Source organism: Varroa jacobsoni, unplaced genomic scaffold (genome assembly GCF_002532875.2).
Source record: "Varroa jacobsoni isolate VJ856 unplaced genomic scaffold, vjacob_1.0 scaffold_5, whole genome shotgun sequence".
Taxonomy (NCBI): Eukaryota; Metazoa; Arthropoda; class Arachnida; order Mesostigmata; family Varroidae; genus Varroa; species Varroa jacobsoni.
Window position 1 is genome coordinate 156,798 of NW_019212907.1, and position 17,415 is coordinate 174,212.

General features: G+C 38.2%; 2 protein-coding genes and 1 long non-coding RNA gene across 3 annotated transcripts; 2 read left to right on the forward strand and 1 right to left on the reverse strand.

The window, feature by feature from the left end:
* Positions 1-79: 79 nt before the first annotated feature.
* LOC111259578 (uncharacterized) lies at positions 80-3,774 on the reverse strand. Its single transcript, XR_002679720.1, has 2 exons — positions 3,552-3,774; positions 80-1,418 (listed from the first exon to the last, which is right to left on the reverse strand). It is a non-coding gene; the product is annotated as an uncharacterized LOC111259578 (long non-coding RNA).
* Positions 3,775-4,326: 552 nt separating this feature from the next.
* Positions 4,327-7,983, forward strand: LOC147754033 (G2/mitotic-specific cyclin-B-like). Its single transcript, XM_086967856.1, has 4 exons — positions 4,327-4,537; positions 5,619-5,938; positions 6,270-6,451; positions 6,821-7,983. Exons 1-4 carry the CDS (start codon positions 4,472-4,474, stop codon positions 7,378-7,380), a joined length of 1,128 nt encoding a protein of 375 aa, XP_086823982.1. The 5' UTR covers positions 4,327-4,471; the 3' UTR covers positions 7,381-7,983.
* Positions 7,984-10,788: 2,805 nt separating this feature from the next.
* On the forward strand, positions 10,789-15,626 carry LOC111259872 (G2/mitotic-specific cyclin-B). Its single transcript, XM_022832240.2, has 4 exons — positions 10,789-10,987; positions 12,218-12,546; positions 13,005-13,186; positions 13,578-15,626. Exons 1-4 carry the CDS (start codon positions 10,922-10,924, stop codon positions 14,135-14,137), a joined length of 1,137 nt encoding a protein of 378 aa, XP_022687975.2. The 5' UTR covers positions 10,789-10,921; the 3' UTR covers positions 14,138-15,626.
* The last annotated feature ends 1,789 nt before the right edge of the window (positions 15,627-17,415 follow it).

A 17,415-nucleotide genomic window follows, 5' to 3' on the forward strand; every position in this document is an offset into this window, starting at 1 on the left:
CCAGCGGCGCGTATGTTCTATTACGACCGTGACGCTATTAATTAAAAGTTTTATTAATTAAAAAAAGGTGGCGAAGCAGTTTCAATAATGTCTCGACAAAAAGCTTTGATTTATTTTAGTATTGATTACATAATTATAACGAATTTTGACCTCGACTTAGTCGCGTGATACCCGTATTTTATCAGACTATGGTACATACAACAAGTCATTGCAGTCGCGCAAACAAATGTGTTCCCTGCTACTAGGACAGAAATCGTTAGCTATATTAAATCCCATTCGTCGTATTTAGGGCAGATCCTACGTGAGATTTCTGTTGTAAAGGATTATTGAATTGGACCTTTTACCTAAAAAGAACAGTTGAAATGGGCAGAAGAACTGCCATCTTGTCTGTTACACCTTTACATATATGATTATAGGTGGCCCGATAGACACTCGCACATATAAATATAGTCTAGTATGTTTTCAGTCGCATGGAAGACTATAGAAGTTTGGCAGCGTATTAAGGTTTTGTTAATTATTGCGTTTAAGCATCCTGGAATATTAACAAACGACCCGCTTCGAAGGTCGATTAGTCTTATCACATAAATAGCTCAAGGGCATCTTAGGACAATATTGTTAACTTTTGAGAAACTAACGTGATCAATAATCGCTTTAGTTATGTGAGATAAACTGCTTTTGAAATCCGGATATGTGAGGGAGCGATGGGCCTATTTTGATGAACTCAGTCCGATATGCTTAACACCATCAAGCGACATACTTAATAAAAAACCTTTGTGGGTTTGTTATGGATTGCGCCACTTCTAGCTATTATTCGGCACCGATGGTATTTGTGAATCCAACATATAGAAGTAGCTTGGCATCCATGCCATTCATATTTTCTATACAATCTTTGACTTGATTATTTAGTACTGTAATGTTTTGACACCTTTTATATATTTTAATTACTAATATAATATATAATAACTAATATAATAATAAGTGTTTACTTACTTAAAAGTTACAGCTTAGTTAACTGACATTGCTAAAAGAGAACCATCTGTCAAGATCAGACTCTCATCGCAAAAATTGCCCCGCAATGGAATTGTAACAATCAAACTGTATGATTCCGATTGTTTTAACGTTTCCAGTCATTATTTCCTTTCGTATACACGTTTTTAATGGATTTCTCTTTGCATGAATTTGCGCTAATGTATATATACACAGTTATCTTCCTGATCCTCGACGTCTTACACATCGTCTGTCTCAGTCTCATCATCTGAAACCTCTATTTCGCTTTTGTATTCAACGTCTGTTTCAATGAAATTGGAATCCTGTTCCTCTATTAAATAGTAATACCAAACACCACCTTCAGTGCAATTGATGTCCTTGAGGTCCTCTTATTTTTCAAATCGTCCGCTTGTTTCCAAGTATTTCCAGTCCTGTAAAGAATATACACATCAATTTTCAGACCTATGATATAATAGCGCGATTGCAACAAAGCGACAATTATTAGGACTCCCAACCAGCAACACTACTGAATGATGAGTGCCTGTAACATTTCAAAATAACGCATTAATGAGCAATACTTTACAAAGTCGTGTGCCGTCCTGAGTGTACTCAGCACTGGACGTCATGAATTATGTTGTTGTAAGAAAAAAAAACTGCCGTTTATTAAAAAAGCGCGTTCTCCTCGTACAAATAGAGGCGGAAAGGGTGCTATGCGACATTTATGGAGATTAGTGATACGTGACGGTCATTCCGTGCTTTAAAAGATGTAAACCTTAATGTAGGATAGAATACTTTCTCTGGATGTCGAGAGTCACAAAAAAATTCCTAGAAATTTGTTATCCTTTTTTCCTCACAGCCAAAACACACACGTGTTTTTTTGTCTTTCACTTCCTGATTTCCCTTTTTCATATATTTGTATTGTTTTTATTAACCAGCTTGACTCGTTGCTGAGATAGAAAATAGAAACAAAGAAAATGTGAAAAAAAGAACGACAAGGTTAAAAATTTCATTCATTTTTTGCTCACACCTCAAAAAAATATAGAATTAATTATATTATCTTTGTTATAAAACCAAACAGTGATTGAGCACCTTTATACGCAGTAGGTTTTTACTGTGCATGCAATGGCACGGGACAGTGTATCATCCGCCTCTTTAAATTTTAGTTTTCTTTGCAAGTCTCACAGTCATGCAGAAAAAAAGCATGAAAAGAACGTGCATTTAACCTGCTCGGAAATTCGTTCAGTAATTTGTAACGGCAAACTTCGTTGTATTGTGCATACCAGAGAGACAGAGACCTTAGCTTACACAAGAGAGACAAAGCTTACACAAGCCAAGAAGAGTAATCAGAAGATTTGCCTTGCTCTAGGCGTTCAACTATTCATCTGGAGTTATAAGCTGCTATGGCGGATTTTTTTCATCGGATTCATCTTTCTGTTTTATCTTGAGTTATCAAGCATATAAAATAATAGAATCATATGCATTCAGCAGTAAACATGACGCACTTGCACAGAAAATGTTTTCTACAACCGAGTATATATCTAATATTTATTTGATGCTTGTTTTGTACGTTTGCATCCTGCAGCTGGTAGCAACTTCCCTTTCGTTAGCCCTTCGTTACAGCGTAGATTCATAGATCAATTATAGGGAGTTTCCGAAGAATTGCTCTAGGTGTCATTACTCAACTTCTCATCTGGATCATCATAATAATCGCACAGTCTCGTTGATACAACCGAGTATCATCTACCTGTGCCTGTTAATAATAATGCCAACCTTTTTCCATTATGTGCGTCATGCTTCTACGGCTATATAAAATCTAATTAGTTGCGTCTATAATATTAAGTAAATTTAAATTAGGTCAAGATCGTTGAGTCTCTCTGAAAATTCGTCACATGATCTAACAATGTTCGTTGCTGTAGAAGTTAATTCGAATTTTACAGTCTTCGAATTAACATGCAGTTACTTGAACGTCAATTAAATTCAACAGGATAATGACGTAATAAAGAACGCTGGGGATTTTTTTCTACAACTCTTCTTAGATCCTGTGCGAGTTGAAAAAAGCACGCAGGCTATAGTACCGTAATCATGTAAGAGTAACGCAGTACATCCACAATTCCCGTTCGAGCTTGTGTTATAAATAGCTGATCAGAAGGCTAGGCCCTCTGCACTGAACGAGGTGGAATACGCTAAAAAAATGGAACAGTGCCCAACCGGTCAGTTAGATAAATCAAATCTAACAAGTATTGTATTTCATTCTACAAACAAAATTGGATCGACAGCTAGTTAGAACGGAATTAAAGTACTAATAATGTTCGTTTATTTGTTCGAGCACACTCGTCTTGTAGTACATTGTCAAGGCTAGATTACACCGACTTCGGAGACATGCACATAAATTTCTAAGATTATTTGGAGAAAGTGACCGTTCTTGTCAGGATACACAGCAATTTTTAGATTAAAGGCAGTTATACAACAAACTATACTGCCTAGTTGTATGAGGTACAACATGCGATGTCGGCCGTGAGATCACGCCATATGCCGTACGCAGATAGAGCCTATCGCCTACTTACAACTAGGTTCGTATAGGGTCGTCTTCCACGAGGCCAAAAATATACTTGTTCAACAATTTTTGTTCGAGCTCTTGTTTACGATGCACCTATGCTTAACGTACTAGTTATTCTATGTTTATGAAAAGAACGCACGTCCAGGATCCACAGTCATACGCGCAGTGCACGGGCTTTGCATGTAAATAAAGGAATTGGCTCTTTTAAAAAATAAGAAATAGGCCTTTTGTTAGATTCTACTTAATCTCTACTTAAGGACATCCTCAGAAAAGTTAGGAAGTGGCTCGAAGAGAAGATTTGCGATGCTTGCTTTTTGCCTTGAAGACAGTCTTTGGCTACTCAATGCGAGAATACAGCGATAGCTATTTAGACGTTTTCTGTGATATTGATGCATTTGCTTGTATAAGGAAGGCACTTATTTAACTATATTGGGCCACGTTGACACATTAAAAAACAATGAATACGTTAAGTGAAATTTGTTTTGAAAACATTTGAAATAATCAATACATTAGTTAGATTTTCCGTTGACAAGAATTACTACGAAAATCTTACTCACCACTTCATGGCGCTGCATGTCCGATGAAAAGGTCACTGTACGCTTTTACGAAAATTAATAGATCACTTTTCAACTCAGATGCCCTATAAGTCAATTCGTTAGTGGGCATTCCGTTGTAACACTTTATCAAGGTATTTCATCTGTATAGAGGTCACTAGTTATCATTTTAAATTTTGCCGCGCGTCGAAGCTCCGCCCCGGCCGTTGGTTGCACTCAGTTGGCAACTGGCAGTTAGGTTTTGAGTGGCGGGAGTCGTTAGTTTGAAGTCAGGGTGTATACTACGAGCGTAAGCGGTTAAAGCGATTAAGAAAATTTTCATCATAGGATTGTCAACCTTTTCGCTAACAAAATCTACAGGTTTTTGACAAATATGGCGCTCCAGCAAAGATGCCAGTTGAACATCAATCAAGAAAACCAGCAAGTTTTGAATACGAAGGTACGTTATTGGTTCAGTCGTTCATTCTGGTGCACTTTGTAGTTTCACGTGATCATAACTCATAATTAACGTATTTGTGCATTTGTAAGCTCAAATAGAGTTTTGCTTTAACACTGCACTTTCTCAAGTATGTGAAGATTATAATGGAACGTGCTGCGATGGTCCTGAAATTTCGTAACTGTTGTACTAATGTTTCAACTTAAATCGTCAATATAAAATGCGCTTGTCTCTACGGAAAAACAGAACATTGCCGGGTTACATACCGGCATATTTTTTCCACGTGCTTGTGTAAAACTTTGAGAGAAGAACATCATACCAAGCATACTGATAACTCTTAACATGTTAGCACTTAAGCACACGAAAAGTTCACTATAAAGACCTTACCAAAAAATTACCTTTGAAGTCATATAATCGCTTCTACGTGGACATCGTTCCAGAACTGGCAGTTGTGTGAGAAGTTTTCTATGATGTGGTCAAAAAAGACAGATAGACGTGCTATGCATAGTGCGTGATTGTATCATTGTAGTTTCTACTGATTATCTCAGGGGTGTATAACTAGCTTAGAGGTTGCATCGGAGGCGTCGAGCTAGCCGAACTGGCGCCAGATTTGAGCCGAGTTTGAATTAATTTTTAGAGCGAACTGACCTGTGGCTATTAGTGCACTCACATGGTGTATAAGTTAATTCGCAACAAAGCTCGTTTAAAAGTTACCTACACGCAGGTGACTAACAGCCGTTTCAATCCACGCCCATTTCTACACGGTTTGCAACTGAACTATTTACTCCCTTGTCTCTATGCTACCCTTGTTCATTAAAAATTGCTATTGGCGTACGAATAAGCTAACAAAATTACATATAGCAAATCGAAAGACTGGGTACTTACAGAATTCATTCTATGAACATACAAGCTCAAATTTCACAGAATCGAAAAGAGGTCACATGCGGTTTTCTTGGCTCCCTAATAAGTCTTTTTAGCGACTGCATATTGCCAGCGGGTTATTGCGTTTTTTATACACTTGAGAACAATGGACCCTTACTATGGGCATCATAAGAGCATGTTATTCCGTAAATTGTTTCAGCAGAATGTTACGAAGAAGGTGTCAGCTCGGCCTCGCCTAGCGCTGAGCGCCCGTGACATAAATGTCTCAGTACGCTGCACAGGCACAAAGGTCAAATCACAACTTCAAGTTCCGCCGCTAAAGGAATTTCGTAAAGAGGTGCCGCCGTCCGACATAGAACCATTGCCTATTAGCGCTCTCCCAATAAAGCCGGCTCCACTACCAGCTGATATTGTTGATATTGATCTCGAAGACGCAGATTATCTGGAATTTTGCGCCGACTACGTTAAGGACATCTATGAGCACCTGTTCCGCGTAGAAACCCAATACACCGTCAAGCCTCAGTAAGCCACTTATATTTATTGTCGAGATTATCATCATTGGATAATCGTCTGTCATCTATTCCTTTATATATTATTTATACACTCCGTAAAGCGAGGTCGTAGGAATTAAACTTATCAGGCATACATGAACTTTATAAGCTAAAACGAACATCGTCCAACAATTCTTAATAAGCCCTTATTTCGGTTCACTTAAGATTCTTGCTTCGGTGTTTTATTTTACTGCGGATCATGGTCGAAGGTCGACTAATCCTGAAAATTTTTGGAAGATTTCTAATGAGCAAGTTACATCGCTAATTACGGGAACTGCATTTGTCGACCACGTATCTTTTAGATATCTTTCAAAACACCCCACATTGCGGCCGCACATGCGTATGATTCTCGTGGAGTGGCTTGTATCACTTCAGCAGCGTTTCGGTCTACTGCAGGAGACCCTTCTTATGGGCGTGTCTGTTTTAGACAGGTTCATGTCTAACACGAGCTACGAAGTCAGTCGTAACAAATTCCAGTTGGTTGGTAGGTAGAGTCGACGTTATTTTTACTTTCCCTTCTGTCCTATCTAAGTGAAACCATAGCTCAGAATTTGCTTATAGGTAGTTCGGTATTGCTGTGCCACCTCGCTTTCGCATATTTTATCATTTCATGTATTGACACTCATTCCATAAGTACAACAGTCGTTTAGTGTCGTGTAAAACAGCCTTTAGACATATTGAAACAAACAATCGAAATACTATTTCAGAAAATAGCCGCACTTTAAATAGAATACCGTTGGGAGCCACTATACCATCTTGTTTTTCTTTTAGTTAGAATAGCGGTTCTTCAAATAACAATTTCTCACAATTATTGTCCCTAAGGTTATCATTTGTGTTTCGTTCACATATGCAGGCGTTAGCTGCTTGCTCGTAGCATGCAAATGCGAGGAGATGTATCTCCCGTCTACTGCCGATTTCGCTTACATGTGTGATGGTGCCTATACTATTCAAGATATTCTTCGGATGGAACTTATGGTCCTGGAAACCCTTGGGTTCGAGTTTGCTAAGCCGCTGACTGCGCATTTTTTGCGTCGTTTCTCGAAGGCCGGTAAAGCCGATTCTACGACCCACACCTATGCTAAATACCTGCTCGAATTAGCACTGTATGAATATTCACTGGTACACTACAAGCCGTCAGCTATTGCAGCTGCCGCCTTATCGGTAGCTGGTGCCGTAACCGGGGTGGTTGAGTGGGACGCGACTATGTTGGTATACAGCCGCTACCAAATCTCCGACCTTGAATTCGCCGCTGGCAAACTCGCCGAGCTGGCGGCTACCGCCGAGTCTAGCATATACACTAAATCGACGTATAAAAAGTATGCCTCGGATAGGTTCCAACAAGTATCTAGAAGCCTTGGTCAAAGTTCAGTCGTGATAGATTTGGCTCGCAAATCACAGATCAACGGCCAGTGAGAAGATCACGGGAGCGGTCGTTGATAATAAAGTATAGAAGTACATCATACAGTACGGGCTCCACGCTACGCATACGTCGTCGAGCTATTCGACATATGTTTACATGTATAACCCAAATTCAACTATATATATCGTTCTCCGAATTCGACCTATTGTGACTAAGTATGATAGATCAATTGTGCTAGTGCTAGAAATGACTAGCAAACTGTTAAAAACCACAAACTGCTTGTTAATTGACGACAGGATCTCAGCGAACGACACCAAATAGTTATCATATCATTATATGACTTCGACGCCATTTTCTGTAAATATACCCAGCTGAATGGATCTTAAAGGACGTGTATGTAGATAAATGTATATAACCTCGTAAGATGACTGTCTCTTGCTCTCAAAAATAATTGAATGGAGTCGGATTATACCTGTATTGCTGAAACGATTGCCAGCAATGAGGTAAACGAAACATAATATTTCTTTAACTGGTACAGTCGGTATGCTTAGTCTAGGAAACGTGACTAAACTACCTTTTATGCGATCTTCCGGCTATACCCGCTTGTTAAGCTCGTGCAGTAATTGTAGTATTGAAATAAACAAATTCATTGTGCATGTGTAATTTTTCACTTGGCCCTTCGCCTAGAGAATATCATAATTTATGGCTCTGAAGCTTTTTATATGAAAAAATTTGGATAGGTTTCAGTATACTCAAGTTCTAATTACCATATCTGTCTAACTCGACGATTCAAGTGTTCAATCTAAGCAGAAGAGAATTGTGCTTGTTTTGCGTAATTAATAGTCAGAACAATTTATGACAAAAAAAAGCAGACGCTCGACGTTCATGAATGCAGATTTAAGAAGACATCATTATCAGCTACAACAGATCCTCTGCCTGATCCACTGGACTTAGCTGACTAAGTATAGAAGTTTTTTTTTTTACTTCTTCGACCCAGCTTATCTAAACATCGAAAGGCGGTGCCATGTGCCCATATTATTTCTAAGTTGATCTATGAACACTAACTCGCAAAAATCACATCTTTCGGTGTTCACTGAGTTTTTAATGTTATTTGTTATTAAATTGTTAATAGCACGTGGTCAATGAATTACCATCAGCTTTGCAATATCCCTTTCATCCTTAAAGTTATGCATCGATCATATAATATAATGACAATTTTCGCTTAGTACACCACATTGAACAACGAAACAACTACTGAATGGCTCTTTGTGTTTTATTTTTGAGCACTGTGTTGCTTACCGCAGCGGATAGTTCGTCCGTCAAATTCGACGCAGGATTGCCCAGCTGGGTGGGTTATCTAGTTATATGTACCACTCATACATTTTATGTCAGCACAAGGCTTCACTTCGTTTCCGGGCCTGGTATCGTTCGCTACTTGACGCTACGATGAATGTCAATCTTTCTATTGCATTAACCACCACCCGATAGAATTCTGCGGTTTTAGTTAAGGCCCATTTTCTGTAATAATGTTTGCTTCGGCCCCATAGTCCTGAACAGATTAATTCAGTCTAAATAGGAAAAGTCAATCTCCGCAGAGTACGATCAACGTAAGTCACCGTTTACTTATTTTGTAAAATTTAACACTTGTTTATTGTATATCCTATCTAGAAACACCAGTACGTTTTATTCATTCGTATGGTTAAAAAAAAGTTAATTAAACTTGGGTCTTATAAAACAAAGCAAAATCATAGCCAATTTTCTTTATTAAAAAACAAAATTTTAGTTATTTCATATGTTCTAGTTATCACCTCACGTTATATATAACAACTAACGGTTCTATTGACAAAAAGTTGTTTATGTAGCACTGCGTAGAATTTCTTGTTGCCACGTGTACGCGCATGCACAGCAAGAACTATAATTTATGCGGCGAAATCGATTAGGGTTTACATAGAGAATACGGTTTTTTTTATTAATGGAACCTACAATGTTTTCGATTTAGCTTTTTCTTAGCTTTCCGAGTAGAAAAAATTGTTATCAGTAGTTTATTTCACTTGTTGTAGCAACAGCTCTAACATGTGTCGTCTTTTTTTTTTTTTGTTGAAATAGAAGCCTTAGCCTTATGAACGAACTGTTCCAGTTTTTTTTTATACAATATTCTATGCAACAATTGATTCAAATAAATTCAGTCACAAGGATAGCAAGTAAGATTGAAAAGTTCAAAAACTGTTTTTTTCACTATTGTTCATTTTAGAGACTTAAATACGTTTTCTACCAAAGAGCTTCAATCCACCATCAATCCAAGACAACTTGTAATGTATGTTCGACATAATAGTAACCGCATAAAATGGAAAGCAATTAAATGACGTGCCGCCTTTGGGAAGCTATTCACACGTTTGACACGAACATTTTTTTCGTACATATACAATAGTAATATAGCACAATAGTAAAATAGTAAAATAATAACTAAGTATAAACAATAATTTTAAGAAATTCTTAGTAAATACTCATCGTTTTAGAAGAATGATTATCAATATAAAAAACATGTCAGTGATAATACAACAGTCAGCATAATGTGTGCAAGCACTTCATGACGCAAGCATGTCTACCAGAGTTACTATCTATCAATTAACATAGTTATTGATTACTCGACATTATGATTCGTGTATTTAATATAAGTGTAAATTTTCTTTTCATGATTCGCTTGGCAAATGTTTTATTTTATGGAATCTATAGCCGATTAACAGAAGAAGGCTTCTTTTTTTCGTTTAACTTTCCAATTTATCTCTGAAAAAAAATTTTAATCTTTCGAGTAAGAATTATAATGAAAATATTGTTCTAAGTTGACAGGTCATGTGATATAGAAATTTATATAGAAATATAGATTTGCTGTGGAGAAAAGCAGAATAACACATGCATTTTTAAATAGGCGACATCAAACATTGAAAACTAAATACTTTGAATAGAAAAACGTATATCCCAGATCAGTTTACCGTTAAAGCCAAGCTTGCGTGAGTATATTATTAGATCTTTGTGCACAAAGTCCGACAACGTAGTATTCCACTATACATTCTGTATACATTGATACCTAGAGCTGTAATAATCAATATAATCTGGCTTTTGACTGTTGTTTTACTCATGTTACTCAAAAAGCTCTTCGAGCTATAATTAATTTAGCGACAAAAATACAAACAGAAAGCCACTAAGGACATAAAATGATCCACAAACTAGCTAATAGTTTAAGTAATATATTGAAGAAATATTTCAGCAGATTTATTCACGATTCCCGAAACAGCACCGACACAAGCAAAGCCATTTCATGTTGTTGCAATAAGTAGGTAGCTCCCGCGGTGGAACAGAGCCAGATTGCTATCAAGCGTCGATTTCAAATTCGGCGCGCTGGCTAAGCTCCGCCTCCGCGCCGCTGGCAACCATAGGGTCGCTATTTAAAGTTTGATCTCCACCGGTAGGAGACGTTACTTTGCTGAGGAGGTGTTGCGAGATTGTAACGGAGTTAGAAATTGTTCTGACTACTGAAGTGTGTTGGTGAGGTTTAGTGGAGCTCGGTTGTGGCTTAGGCAACAACTCGGTGACAGAATGGCACTCCAGCAGAGATCGCAGTTAGATGCTAACCGGGAAAATCAGCAAGTTGCCAACGTAAAGGTGCGGCGTCTTTTTCAAAATGAACGCGAATAACTATGGATTGAATGGTGTAAAAGCATAAAGCATTTTTTTTTATGTAACCGTTACAATTAGTATAGTGTATGTACTCGATTGTTTAACGATTTACAACGAAATAGCTACTAATTTCTTTCTAAAGAGACGTTTTTTCTATGACGCCGTGGCGATTTCGCATCGAAAGCCATTGAAGTGAACTTTCATCTGAAAGTTCGGTAAAACGATCAACCAGTAGTGAGCACAGATGATTCAGCTGGTTTTTATATTCACTTATACAACTCAACGGTCAGTTGGACTCACTCTGATAGTCTGACATTTAACACTGACAGTCAAAATGAGTTGGTTGAGTCTGAGAATAGATAATAGTTTTGTTATGAAATAATTATTTCATCTGCTGTTTTTATCTACTTGCTGTTAATTAAGCAGGTTAAATATAGCAGTCGTGGGCGTCGTATCGAAAGCTTCATAAATTATGAACTCAGCAAAATTCCGACGAACATGCGTCTTCAATAGAACGCAAAAGTAGTTGTTCGCGGTTCGTTTTGTCCTGTTTTTTTATACGGCTTAGGTTGAAAGGAAACGAAGATGGGAGCTGCGCGCCACTTTGGTTTTGTAGTCTTCAGGGAGTGAGTGAGCATACAGTGCGCTCGGCATCTGTGTGATGCAGTCAACGTTCGTACATAGATAGTTACACATTGTTATTGATTTCAATAATTTAGTCGACGATTTTCATATTGAACCGAGAAACAACGAAGCTGAAGTATGCGAAAACGGTATGAGTAAGATATAGGAAAATACGAAAATTGTTATATGATGTGCGCCTTCCGACGTAATGCAATTTTTTCGAAATGAAAACCGTTTACATACGGTTGAACTGCCTCCCTCGTGTATTGAAAATGAAGCTACGACCCGATGATAATAGGAATAGGTTGAAGAACCCCACTTCTGGGGGAAGTTCGATAGCCTCAGGGATTCCTCGTGTCGTGTATGTGCACATGTGATAAAACATCAGCAATATATTTGTAATTAACATTCAGTCAGATGCTTGCTTTAGTTAATATTTAGCTTAGCGTAGTACGATTATTACAACGGAAGCGAGTGGTTTCGAGGGCGTAGAAAGGGGCACAGAACGAATGAAACTCATCAATTTAATTTGACTATTGGCGATTCTCAAATTCAGAAGGTAAAGCAAATCTATTGTTTTTTTCTTAACAGAATCTCGCGCAGAAAAATGCAGAAGTAGCCGTATCACGCGCTGCTCTGAGCGCGCGCAATGCAAACGTTGCAACACAGAATGTCGGAGTTAAGGATAAAATAGAAAATACCATAGCGCCTCAAAGGCCTGCTAGGCACAGGGTTCAACAAAAACTACGGCTGCCGCCCCTGCCTCGAGGATGTCTTCCCCTAGACCCAGCACCTCTGCCGCCGGACGTGCTAGATATCGACGAGGATGACGTCGAACACCTAGAATTCAGCTCCGAATACGTCAAACACATTTACGTGTATCTCTTCCGGTTGGAAACACAGTTCCAAGTCAAGCCAGCGTAAGTTCAGTAGTGTGGTTCGTGTAGATTTTGTAATAATAACAATAATTAATACATAGTATGCTATTATTATCATCATATAGATTTGTCAATAGTTATGGGCTAACGTTGTAAGATAGTCGGAAGTAGTAGGCAGCAAAATTTGTCATAATGTCATAATAAACTCACAATCCTGTACCGACATGATGTCATACGAATGGTAATAGGATTGTTCTGACCGTCGTTCTGTCTAGTACTCGTATTTGACCGTTGATTTTTCTGCGTAATACTGAAGTTTCTATTGTAGCATACTTCAAGGTTGCTTCAAGAGGAACTGATATCAATTTGGAAGCCACGATTATTAACATTATTAGTAATAATTATGGAAACGGGGCTGTGTTTATACAACTGTACCTTATTTTTACTGGTAGAAGTTTTAGAGAAACATCTAACGGTACCTTGCTCGGTCTTTCCCGCAGATACCTGTCAAAGCACACGTCACTTCGCCCACATATGCGTATGATTCTTATCGAGTGGCTCGTGTCACTTCAGTCGCGATACAAGCTGTTGCAGGAGACCCTACTTATGACAGTTTCAATATTAGACAGGTTCATGTCTGACACAAGCTTCGAAGTCAGCCGAAGCAAATTCCAGCTAGTTGGTAAGAATCGCAGTCGTATTGCAATTTCGAACACATATTTTATCAGCGGAAGTACATTTGCACTGTATAAATGCGGTTATAATTTGGGTTCAGAAAAACGATTCAATCATTTAATGGCAGTAATTTCCACTGAACGCTATTTTGCATCGTTTGGGTGTACGTTTTTACGAGTTTATCAATAAAATGGTAAATTCATTGCTTAGGGAATACAATCAGCACAAAATAAAAACCTATATGGAAACACGCTTTTAATTTAATAGCAATGGTAATTATTCGCTTGAAGTAAATACTAGCAAGTTTTGTTGAACATGTGATTAGTCTAAAGTATTTGCCCGATTTAAATTCTTAACCCCCGTCGTTTTGTTTCCCCACGCGCGTTGTCATGCTTCAGGTGTTGCTTGCATGTTAGTGGCATGCAAATACGAAGAAATGTACCTCCCATCGGTAGCAGATTTCGCCTATATGTGCGACGGTGCCTACACGACCCGTGATATACTCTGGATGGAACGAATGATACTGAGTACATTGAATTTTGAGCTTGGCAAGCCGCTTACGCAGCACTTCTTACGAAGGTTTTCAAAAGCTGGTGGAGCGGACTCAACGACACACACCATTGCAAAGTACCTTCTGGAGCTGGCTTTGTATGAGTACTCCATGGTACATTGTAAGCCGTCGCTTATTGCGGCGGCAGCTCTTTATGTTGCTGGCTCCGTCACAGAAGTTGTTGAATGGGATAAGACTGTTGAGACGTACAGTGGCTATAAGTTGACTGATCTTGAAGTCGTTGCCACGAAGCTCGCCGAGATCGCTGCTTCAGCCGAAACTAACCGGTATCTCAAAGGAACGTACAAAAAGTACTCGGGCGACAAGTTTCAACGGGTTTCTAGGACCCTAGGTCAAAGCTCCGTTGTGCTTACGATGGGTCGCAAAGCATCAGAGGCTAACGTGTAACGGAAACAGCAAAAGATAAGTCGATCCATAGGGACTCCCGATACAGAATACGCGCCTCCGCGACGTTGTCGCAAACAACAATTGATACATCCCACGAGGATATTTACAAATTAACTCCACCTGCTTTCTGCTATTTGGTATACTATTGGTATAAATCTACTCTGAATTGACTATTCGATGAACAGTGACGGGGAATATATTACAGGACAGGCACCCATGTTGGAATCCTGAAATAGGATGAAAGGGTGGGTGGTATGGCATCAAGATCATCAGCAAATGTACAGGAACGAATTGAAAGCTGCCATCAGTATTAGTCGGGTGATTACAAAAACAAGCATTTTAAAAGGATGAGACAGTGAAGATAGAAATATATCTTACATGATGACCCGCATTTTTGGAGCGTATTAGTTATGTAATTACATTGTATCTTACACAATCTGGTAATTTTAGGTATACATGTCGGTCGTAAAGATTCGTTAGCTACCTTCTCTTGGTTTGGGACGAAGGTGCACGGGTACTCTCCCCAATACATCCGAGTTCTGTATCATGAGGAGACCTCTGTAAATAGGATTAAAATAGGCCGAATAGTCGGAGAAGCTTTTTTAAGTACGGAATTCACATGCACCAAAAACGTAGGTGAAACTAAGGTATACATGCACGTGCATTTTCTGTGTGGAAGACGCCAGTTTTGACGTTACTAATCTGACCTGAACCACCGAAGCCGTCGATTAGCTCTTGATATCAGCTGTTACAGCTAGCGAAGAGGATGCTGTCAGACTCTGAGGAGGGTGGATACACATGTACACTGACCATATTTTATTAGTTGAAGTGTCTGTGGTAAACAGTGTATTAGTATACTGTGTGTTTAGCGTAGAATCGCACGTGCACTCCTATTTCCCCGATGTTGTGCAGTCGACATATTCAAAGCCAGGGACTTGGATTCTTACTTAATATACATACATGCGTAAATGCAAATACATGGAATAATTTCGAGCGTCGAGTATTTGTATGTGAAGGGTACAGACATACAAACACGTCGCCTTGCAACTCACGAGATTGTTTCAGGTTATAACGAGTCTAAATTGTCTGGGAAGTCCGCTTGCTGAGGGTAAAAAGTGAATTGAGAATATACAGAAACTGAAAAAAGGCGAGCTTTTATCGTGGTCGACGACAGCGAGGTCAGCTCATTACTGGCCAACGAATGGGCAATTGAACGACGGGCTTTATAAGCTCAGAACGATTCTAACATCAGCAGCTACAATAATAATAAAAATAATAGCAATGCCGCGATTAGCGCGATACCTATCACAATATATGGTACAGATGATGTATAGTGTGGCTATGGGCTACTTATAAAACACGGTCGTTTTGAAGAAAATGGAGTGTGGAGGTTGTATGAGCGCTATGAACTAGACATTGTTAATAATAATCATGTTATTTCGAATAATAAAGCTAATTATGTACAAGTAATGATTACTTTTATAAAGCACTACAAGTGTATTCAGTTTCTTGATGTGGACAAAAAGTACCCTTCAAAAAGGGGTAAAATGCACTCGGATGTACGTATGCAATGTACTTAAATGTGCAGCGAAGCACATAGAGGTTAGAAGCTTCACATCCACACGAATTTAACCCCCATGTTATAGGTAAAACTAATCCTACAAAACCGGGTTTTCCGGTATCTAAATATAAAATCCTGTATCGGACGCGGTTTGACTGTTTTCATATAAATGATATTTACGTATATTTTTTCTAACAGAACTGCTAGTTTTGTCATTTGAATGTTTCTTGTCTTCACAATTTCTCATGACTCAAACGAAGTAGTGAGACAATTAGCAAACTAAATTGATGTGATAATGTGCGTTACACAGCGCCTAGTTTGAGTGTATGTCATTATTGCGTTCAATACGGAAGTGCTTTCAATGACAGAATGCCTACATAGTCAAGCTATTTGTCTGAGAACACCCTGACCGGTTGGCAAGGTAACTTGCTATTTATCTCTTTGGTAACTGCACTTCCTCGCGTGATGTTATTTCTACTTTGTAATTGGTTTTATGTTTGTGTGATCTAATCTAATGATTACTGTTAGGGCATTAGTTTTACAGATATAAATTCATAGAATAAACTCAAATCAAAATCTAAGAACAATAAGGGGATAGTGATAAATGACTGCTGAGAGTTTCGGACGTACGAGGTTATATTATTTATATTAGCAAGATGCTCCGCTTATTCGTTTACGTAGTGGACTAGCTTACTTCGCAGAAGGTCTTCATATTGAATTAGTACTGAATACTGTGAACAAGCTACTTAATACGCCATGAACAAACTAGCCGTAGTCCTAGAGTTCATTCTAAAATAAAAATGGTGACATGCTCCATGTGTTTAAACAAACAAGGGACTTCTAGATCTTATCACTGTTGTTGTCCAGAATCAATAAATATATTACTATAGAATAAAAGTACACTACACTATTTCACTTACAGTTCATTTTTCGTAATAATAGCAATGTTGAAGTATATGTACTTCCTGTGGCCGCTAGTTATATAAAAAGATCGATCTTCGTGTAAAATTTGCTTCAAATCTTATGTAACACGGACCTACCTACATCCTTAAAAAGGATGGTATTAGTGGGCCTATAAGCTACGATTTTCGACGCTTTCAGGCAATATAATTCTAAAATTTTATTTTGCAAACTGCTATAAACACCTGACTAAAAAGACACGGAAATTGATCAATCCGGGATTAGATTACATGGCGTTATTTTTCTACTTTGGCCTTCAGTCGTGCACTTAATTGTGATATCGTCGAAAAACCGAAATTAATGGTCACCGCTGATATTTTGTTCCACAACCGCACACAGAAATGCGAATGTTCTACGAAGAATACGGACTCGATGAAGATAGAATGCTATGATAACATATTTCGCCGTGTTTATTTTGATTTTTGCATCTTTTTGTTGATGAAAAATACTAACAAATGTTTTTGACGCTTCTATTAGTTTTATTTTAGTAGACTTTTAACTGTAAAAAAAGCTAAAAGAATTAAATCTTTAATTATTGGAAACTAGGAAAATTTCAGTACATTTTTGCTGTAGGTGAGCTTGAGCCCAGTCAGTTTTGATTCAAGGTTTTGTGGGCACCTTTGTGAGATTATTCGATTCGGCTTGCCATTAACCCAAAAAATTTATTATGATTTTTTTGTCAATCGCCATAAGAGGTTACGCAAGTTTTTCAATGTAATGTTCTTTGACTCGATAATAAAGGATATTTATATAATCA

Coding starts and splice junctions, on each gene's coding strand:
- LOC111259872 (XM_022832240.2), top strand. CDS start 10,922: ATGGCACTCCAGCAGAGATCGCAGTTAGATGCTAACCGGGAAAATCAG. Junction 10,988..12,217: donor AGCAAGTTGCCAACGTAAAG/GTGCGGCGTCTT, acceptor TTTTCTTAACAG/AATCTCGCGCAGAAAAATGC. Junction 12,547..13,004: donor CAGTTCCAAGTCAAGCCAGC/GTAAGTTCAGTA, acceptor TCTTTCCCGCAG/ATACCTGTCAAAGCACACGT.
- LOC147754033 (XM_086967856.1), top strand. CDS start 4,472: ATGGCGCTCCAGCAAAGATGCCAGTTGAACATCAATCAAGAAAACCAG. Junction 4,538..5,618: donor AGCAAGTTTTGAATACGAAG/GTACGTTATTGG, acceptor TTGTTTCAGCAG/AATGTTACGAAGAAGGTGTC. Junction 6,452..6,820: donor TAACAAATTCCAGTTGGTTG/GTAGGTAGAGTC, acceptor TCACATATGCAG/GCGTTAGCTGCTTGCTCGTA.